The 9256-nt window shown below is 40.4% G+C and overlaps 1 protein-coding gene across 1 annotated transcript; it reads right to left on the minus strand.

The window, feature by feature from the left end:
* Nucleotides 1-2569: 2569 nt before the first annotated feature.
* On the minus strand, nucleotides 2570-4501 carry LOC104588126 (cytochrome P450 94C1). The gene has a single exon (XM_010245948.3). The coding sequence runs from the start codon at nucleotides 4390-4392 to the stop codon at nucleotides 2881-2883; it is 1512 nt and encodes a 503-aa protein (XP_010244250.1). The 5' UTR covers nucleotides 4393-4501; the 3' UTR covers nucleotides 2570-2880.
* Between the last annotated feature and the right edge of the window lie 4755 nt (nucleotides 4502-9256).

Below are 9256 nucleotides of genomic sequence, written 5' to 3' on the forward strand. Positions count from 1 at the left end.
CTGAACCCCCTGCTGGTTTCAACTTTCAAAGGCATCCCACACATTATAGAGTGAAATATTCATGTTAGGTAACAGTGGCTATGTGTCTATCCTTATCAATGCATTATGCGTAGATAACCAATACCGCTTGCTATAAAATACTATTCCATTATAATATTGGAAAAAAGAAAGAAGAAGTGGATAGAGATTCTCGGTTGAAATTAATTTGAGATAACATCGATCGGCTAGCTAGAAGATATATAGTTCCAGTTGGATGATTTGGACCTATCTTTGATCCTTCAAATGAATTGTATCAGATATCGTAGGTCTGCATCAAACAGCTGGATTGATTTGCCCCTGGCTTTTCATTTATAATATGTTGGACAACACAAGGGTAAGTATCAACAGATGATTTATTTAACCATTTTACCTACCACCAAAACCCCCAACTAATAATAGGCTTCAATTTGCAATTGATTTCATAATCAATTCAAATTGCATCAATAGATCTAGTCAGTTCATGATCACAACAACCTCCCTTCCGACCCCTCAATGCACTGAAGATTTCAGAAGTTGTGTGATCTCACACATGTGATAATAAACAAAAGTTTTTCTTAGCTTTTGGTAAAAACTCAAAAGTCTGATCAACTCCAGCAGCATATTAAACTCAGGGTTCACTTAATTTGGCATATAATCTTGTCTTGTGGGTTGTTTTACATTGCTTCCCTCCCTTAATTATATGTCTTCAATCTTCAATTATGTTCCATTTAGATATGTTTTATCTGTCCTCTTGGGTTGCTAATATGCTTGATCATTAGCATTTAAGGCTTGCCCATTAATTTTGTTCTGATAAATTAAAACAAAGCTTCAGGAGCATCTCAATATGGGAGGTTCTTATCAAGGGGAGCTTGAAGACAAGCGGTTGTACCTACAAATTAACAATATTTCACTCTTTAGGTGAACTGTTTCATCGGGGAAAACCACATAGAAAACTCAAAAAACTGGTCTAGAATCAAAACGAACCCAAGAGCACACTGGGCAATTGTGTCATAATTGGCCTCCTTTAATTTTCCATTTAAATGGGAATAATAATAGATCAAGGGTTCCTACTTCCTAGATGAAGATTTCCCTCCAAAGTTTTTAATTAAGCAACTGATGATATTCACGGTCCATTTGGGAAGGCTTTAATTAATACCAGTTTCACAGGGAAGTAAATTTCTTTATAGAATGAATTGAAAGTATATATATACATATAGAAACAATCCAGGTTAATTGTTTTGGTTAATGCCGAGCAATCAGTTAGGGCACAACTAATTACAAACAAAAAAAGTAAGTATAGAAACATTTTCTCTCATTCCAAAAGAGATCCCAACTGGTCTGGGGTTCCACGTTATTATCTGAACGAATTGTTGGTTGAAAATAGTTTTCTTTCTTTCTGTTTCTCTTCTTCTGTTAGGGAAGTTGGTTGAAAATTATGTTTTCCTTTTATTGTTTTATTTATACATGTTCTGTGGGGTGGTGTTTGGATGGAGATACTCTGGATATGAGATACCTTATCCTTCACCAAACAATACCCTATAAGAATCTTGTCACAGATGAATAATTTATTACCATTGGAATTTCGATCTGATTCCAAAGACAGGGTCTCAACAACCATTGTAGCCATAATATATCATCAACATCTCTATTCTAGGGTTGGAGTCATAATTTTTTTTTTTTTTTTTATTAGAATTGGGTCAAAAGCTAATGGATTGGAGGACCAAAAGTTAACAAGTATGGATAGGGCTAAAATATAAATGGGAGTTATCAGAATTTTTAAGGCATATTGGGAGGGCCATGGTTCTCCTCTGCCACCCCTAGCTCCGACCCTAAACAATGTTATCATGAAGGACAAGGGACATGTTTCTAAATTCTAATGTATGGCGGAAATGACTGTTAGGATTATATTGATTGTTGGGACCCAATCAGATCTTGTTTTCACGGTGTTGCTTTCCTACATGTGTGGTGTTGTATTCTCGTATCTTCTAAGTCATGTTTGGTTGGATAAACACTACTCACAAATGCGCCATGTGCAGCTGCTGTATTGTACTTCTTGCAGTTGTGCAGTCTTTTGTAAGCACTTATCTGTTTAATTAAAATTATAATAATTTATTATTTATTGTATTATGTGCCAAAACATTTCATTCTCTCCAACCCAATGTTAAAAAATTAATTAGTATAAATAAGAAACTTAAATGGTAATCTTATTCCAATGCCAATTTTTTAGACCATTAAAATTCCAATTCTAAATTCTGATTTCGACTCCAAGTCAAATGGGCCCTTAATTTTTAAATTTGATAACAAAGTTGAGAAGTTGAAAATAATATAATAAAAATTAAAAGATTTTCAAAATTTAACTACGGAAAAGTAAGGATGAGATTTCTGATTCACACTGTTGTTTTCATTTTTTTTACCCGTACGGCCGTACCCACCCATGAAAGGTAAATATACCTAATATTTGAGTATTTGATTGTTACCCTCCACCTCAGTTCCATTCTGCGCAGAGTAATAAGCACAACGGGCCACCAAGAAGTTAAGAAGGCAAGAAATAGAATCAATAAAGAAACAGAACCCCATAGGTCTGTTTCCAGATTGAGCCACAGGAGAAATGAGAAATGGGAAGAACATTCAAAAGTACAACTTAATAGGTTCATGCAGAAACTGCCTCTGGCATGACAGAGATCATAAAAAATAAAATAAAGACTATTGTCCATCTTATTTACACCTGGCCATGGCCATGCATCTATCACACTTGCCCACTGACACGAGATACTCATGCATGCATGGATGCTCGTCGTTCAGACTCGTCCATGGAAGCCTTACTCCTTGCATTTCTTCTTAATCTTTCTGGTGGATTACAGTTTAGCTCCTCCGCCTTCTCTGACGAACCAGAACGGGTAGACCGCCGCTGACGGTAGCGGTGAGCCCCGGGGCAAACCTCGGTGAATTGTCGGGCTCATCCACTTCGATCTCGAACCCTCGAATCACGGCAAGCATGACGCTTTTTATCTCCACCAATGCCAAATCTTTGCCTAAACAGACCCGAAATCCAGCTTGAAAAACTGGGTACTTAAATGGACTCTCCGGCCAGAAAATACCCTTCTTCAACCACCGCTCCGGCTTGAATTCAAGACAGTCGGGACCCCATACCTCTTCCATCCGCCCCATTGCATAAGGATGGTAGGTCACCCTCGTTCCTCTCTTCACGACTGTACCATCTGGGAGGACATCATCCTCCTGAGGGAATTTGGAGTCGAATTGAACCGGTGGATACAGCCGCATACTCTCATAAACCGTTGCTTGTAAATAATGCATATCTCGTAGTTGTTGGAAAGTCGCAAGCTCCTGGGTTGGTCCCATAACTCGGTCCGACTCTTCCAGGATTGCCGTTGTGACTTCTGGATGCTTTGCCATCAACCAAAAAATGCTGGTCAGTGCAGCAGCCACTGTGTCACGACCGGCCAATAAAAAGCTCACCACGATGTCTCTCAAGTACGCGTCGTCGTTCACGGTACCCATGAACCTCGACAGAAGGTCCAAATGAGTGGAGAATCCTAGTTTACGCCGCTGCTTAATCACCTCATCCGCGAGGATGTTGATTAATCTGATGGCCTTCTTCAGCTTCTTCTCCGACCCCAAATTCAGCAGCCGCTTTGCCTTCCAGACCAACGGCGACAGAGATAACGCCCGCTTGGCGCACAGTCTGGACGCTAGATCAAACGCCATGGCAAACTCCGACATGGGAAGCGATAACTCGAGGCACCCGGGGTCTAACCCAAAAGAGAACCGGCAAATGTTATCGAACGTAAATCGTTGAAACACGTCCTGTAAATCCAACACGCGGTCTTGTTCATCACTCGCAGTGGATGACAAGAACGGCAGAAGCCGGTGCTTGATCTCGCTGGTCACTATCTCGAAGGCGAACGATCTTATTGAGACGCTGCCAAGCTCCAGACTGGCCATTTTCCGCTGAAACTTCCACGTATCACCGTCGACGTTGAAGATGCCACGGCCCAAGAGGTCGCCCAAGATGGCGGAGAAAGGCTTCCCTTTTGGATAATTGTCGAACCTCGTCTTGAGCATGTACTCGACGTTGTCTGGGTTAGCGGTGATGGTGTTTCCGAGCACATGAATATGGATCGTCCGGCTGGGGGAGTTCTTGAGGAGATGGGTATACCAATCGCAGAGATTATCGAATTCAGTCGACCAGCTGGAGGTGACATAACCACGACAGACATCACACTTACACCAGGCCTTCAGTCTCACCAAGTAAGGCAAGAAAGAGAAGATGGAGAAGCAAAGAGCGAAGGAGAAAAAGAAGTAGCAGAAAGAGGACTGCAGGGATTGCAACAAAAAGGAAGCTTCGTACTCCATTATTGATCGATGGATGACCAAAAACCAACACAGACAGTCTTTTTATATCCAGTCCGATGTGTGCATCGTCGACAAAGTTATTTTTCAGTGCTTTTTTCTCGCTCACTTCCCACCCAAACGAGACATTCAGGAATAAAATAAAATAAAATAAAAAGAGAAGGCAGATAACACGTGCTCTTAATACCAAAGTCGGTTAACTGATGAATCTGTTTTTCAATCCATACATCAGGGCCCAAAGTTGTTCACGTGCTCTTATCGTTAGTTTGGGTTGGACTTTGGACTTTTGGAGTGACCGAGTGAACGTTTCCTTTCTGAGGAAGAAAATTGAAAATTCCAAAGAAAATGTTGCTTAGCTCTGTTTGGAGCTAGGAAACAAACGATTATTTTTTTATTTTTTTGAGGATAATAAATATTTAAATTAATTCTTTTTGACTAGCTAACTTAATCAATTTCAATTCTTTTTCTACAAAGTTTGTCCGAGCTTCATGCATGTTTCTCGTTTTTCTCGTTCTGTTTGATGTCATTAAAACCCACGTGGCATATTGCATGGTAATGATGTGGACACAATTTTTGGGTTAAAAAAAAAACAGTTTGTACTTTTTCATTAGATGAGTTTGACATTCACTGTTAATTGATCCGTTTCCTCTTTTTCTTTTATTGTGGTAGCCAAATCAGCTTTCATTCGGTAAGTCTTCTGTCTAATAGAGATTATTAATTAGAGATCTAGTATGATTCAGTCACAACAATCCCCTAGTAGCCAGTAGAAATAAGTGGGTTGAAGGGACTTCTCTTTTAACTAATTGAGCACTAGAAAAATTTAAAGAGGGCACCTCTACTTAATTGAGCATTAGAAAATAGGCTAAAGCTTAATTATTCTCCTATCAAATCCTCCTTAATTATATATTACTATTTAATGGTATATTTTTCTTTATACTTGATTATTTAGATCATAGTTTACAATGAAGATGACTTTCATAAATAAAGGTTTTGATTTTCTAAAGATTTGTTCAGTTCTAATTATTATAATGTTTAAGGAAATATGAGATGAATAATTGTTAGGATTAGGAGTCCGATCAGTGTATTATCTTATCCTTTCGTTATCACGAATAGTTCACATAGGATAAGGAAATATATGTTTGAGTCCCTGTAAACTTAGGAGTTCTAGTTGCCATAAGCTTAAGAGGTTTGGTGGTTGTATTCATGTGTATATATATTTGAATTCTCAATGAATAAAAGACAGAAAAGAATAAACCAGAAAAGCTTTGGTTTTACATGGTATCAGAGCCACGAAACAGGAGCAAGAGGTTTGCGTTCCAAGACCTCTGGAGATCAGTGGCGGCAACAACGATTGTTCGGCGCTGGCAAAGGACAAGCTTTGAACTCCAGATTCAGTTCGATACTGTGCTTTTCGCAGGGTTCTTCCGATCTTCGCATTTGGTATTCTCTTGGACGGTTCTTCTTGTGCGAGTAATAGAGAACTCGTTCTCCTTCAACAGAAGTTCAAATCTTCGCCTTTGGTTTTCTCTTGGACGGTTCTTCTTGTGCGAGTAATAGAGAACTCGGTCTCCTTCTACAGAAGTTCCAACCTTCGCCTTCGGTCTTCTCTTGGATAGTTCTTCTTGTGCGAGTAACAGAGAACTCGGGGGTTCGTTCTCGAACGCACTGATTTTTGACAAGTCTTTGGCATGTTTTAGGGAGATCCTGAGATCGGTTCTTTGTCTCTTGTGGCACCGATCGTGGGCTTTCAGACACAATAGTCGGCATGACTGAAAACTGAGAAAAAGAGCAGGGCGACAGTCAATGGACAAGGAACGTGATCTCACCCTACCTTCTATCAACCAATGACAATCCAGGTAGCATTATCACACAGATCCAGCTTAGAGGTGACAACTATGATGAATGGGCTCGAGCGATAAGAACGGCGCTGCGAGCCAAGAAGAAATTCAGCTTCATCGATGGATCGGTGAAACAACCTTCAGACGATTTGGAGAAATTGGAAGATTGGTGGATGGTGAATTCCATGCTTGTGTCATGGATTCTGAATACGATTGAACCTAATTTGCGTTCAACCGTAACATACACTGAGATTGCGAAGACGCTCTGGGACGACATAAAGGAGTGATTTTTTATTGCTAATGGACCACGAGTTCAACAACTCAAATCAGAGCTGACGAATTGCAAACAAAGAGTTATGACGATTCTGAATTACTATGGCAAACTCGAGATGATTTGGGAGGAATTGGGAAATTATGAGCAATATCCCACTTGTTAATGTGGTAAGTGCAACTGCAACATAAGCAGGTCATGGGATAAGAAGCGAGATGAAGAGAAGCTTCATCAATTTTTGATGGGGCTAGATGACACGGTCTATGGAGGTGTGCGTTCACATATACTAAGTACAGAACCCTTGCCAAGTTTGAATCGAGCCTATGCCATAGTGATTCAAGAGGAGCAAGTCCAAACCATGACTCGCACAAAGGAAGAGAAGATTGAAGCTGTGGCCTTCGCAGCCCACACAGGGAAGAGGCAAAGCGAAGGCAGAGACAAGAGCGTGGTGGACAGAAATAAGGAGCAGGGGCAGGAGGAAAAGGTCGTGGCAGCCCAGTCAAGGCCAATACAGCCAAAGCCTCTACGTAAGGCAATGCGTCTCAAGGAGAATCAATTGATGCAGCCAAGACTAGGTTAAATGAACTGAGTAGTGAGCAGTAGAACATGTTACTCAACTTTTTTGAACACACAGAAAGAGGGGAGTCAACGACTAAGTGGTAAGAAAAAATTGTCAAAATGGATAATAGACATAGGGGCCTCTCATCATATGATAGGAAGCCTCGAGTCGATGAGATACATAAAGAATGTCATTCCGTGCTCTGTTGGGCTAACAGACGGGAAAGCGACAATAGCAGAGAAAGAAGGCACAGTTGCACTAGACGATCATCTGAAACTGACTAGTGTTTTACATGTGCCTAGTTTGAATTGCAATTTACTTTCTGTATCGCAATTGATTGAGGAATCGAATTGTATTGTCCAGTTCACTAATAAATTCTGTGTGATACAGGACCGCACTACGGGGATGCTGATTGGAGCGGGTGAGCAGCGAAAGGAACTCTATTATTTCCGGAGCATTGCATCAACAAGAGCAATGAAGACTACAGAGAGCAGGACGTGCGATATTTGGCATCAAAGGTTAGGGCATCCTTCTTATAGAGTTGTTAAGTTGCTGCCTTTTATTAGTACTAAGAATAATAATGATGACAGTATTAAGGGTTATGATGTATGCTTCCGAGCTAAACAATGTCGAGAAGAGTTTGTTTTTAGTAATAATAAAACATCCGATATTTTTGAGTTAATTCATTGTGATTTGTAGGGTTCTTATAGAACTGCAGCTTCTTGTGGTGTTCACTATTTCTTGACCATAGTAGACGATTTTTCTAGAGGCGTTTGGATTTATCTTCTGGTTGACAAGACAGAAGTGGGACGAGTTCTTTGAATTTTTTTTTGCTATGGTTCAAAGGCAATTTAACAAACCTGTAAAGGTGATCCGTACTGATAATGGGACTGAGTTTGTTTGCTTGGCTAGTTATTTTGCTGAAAATGGTATTATTCATCAAACCACTTGTGTCGGGACCTCTTAACAAAACGGGAGGGTTGAACGCAAGCACCGCCACATACTCAATGTTGCCCGAGCCCTATGCTTTCGAGCTAGCTTGCCTATTGATTTTTGGGGGGAATGTGTCATGACCGATGTTATTTGATCAATCGGACACCGTCCATTCTGTTGAAGGGAAAAACTCCCTATGAAATGTTATTTGGGTGACCTCCTTCTTATGATAATATGTGAGTTTTTTGTTGCTTAGCATATGTGCACAATCATGGACATGGAGGGGATAAATTTGTTAGTCGAATCAGACAGTGTGTTTTTGTTGGGTATCCTTTTGGAAAGAAATGATGGAGCTTGTATGATTTAAAGTCCGGCATGTTCTTTGCATCAAGAGATGCTAATTTTTTAGAGCATGAATTCCCGTATGCACAGCCAAACAAAAGTACAAGGCCAATTTAATTGTGGAATAGGTGGGGCAGATGAGGTGTTGGTACCATCCACTTATTTATCTTGACTAGCAAATGACGAGATGGAGGCTAACCAGCAAGGTGCACTCACTGAAGAAGGAGTCCGTGTAGAAGAAGGAACCCGCGTAGACCCAAATGCAAATGCTGGTGAACCCATGCATTCTTGTGACGCCACTACAGAAAATGCAAGCGAAGACAGTCCTGATGTCAAGGGGGGAGGCGATGTTGAGCAACAGTAGCACTCTGAATTTCAACAACAGCACTACGAATTTCATTTGGGGTGTGGGCATCGACAGAAACAGCAGTCCACAAGGTTGAGAGATTATGTGCTTCACACCACACAACGCTTAAGTCCCTATCCACGTCCCTTAGCTCACTCGATCAATCACACTCTGCATGTAGTCCTTATCCCATAAATAACTATGTAAACTGTAACAATTTTTCTCGTCAACATCCATAAAATTTGATATCGAAACATTACTATTTGCCATAACTAGAAGATTGGACATAGTACCAAACACTACAAACGCCTTGTAATCCAACCGTGGAGTAATTATTAATTTCAAGAGAAGAATATATGCATGACAGCTTTAGCGAATATAACCGGTGGTCTTAGTTGCCATCATTATCATCATCTAAACTTGTCCCAACCATATGGGCCGGGTTGGCCACATGTTCAACCCTGTCCATTCCATCAGTACGTACCATATGATGTTTAATTAATCCTGGCCACATGATTAATTAGTCGACGTCCCTCCAACTTGTTAAACAGATCACTTCTTGTCTAAAGGCCCTCATC

This window comes from Nelumbo nucifera, chromosome 6 (assembly GCF_055504915.1).
Source record: "Nelumbo nucifera cultivar China Antique chromosome 6, China Antique-T2T, whole genome shotgun sequence".
NCBI classification, from domain to species: Eukaryota; Viridiplantae; Streptophyta; class Magnoliopsida; order Proteales; family Nelumbonaceae; genus Nelumbo; species Nelumbo nucifera.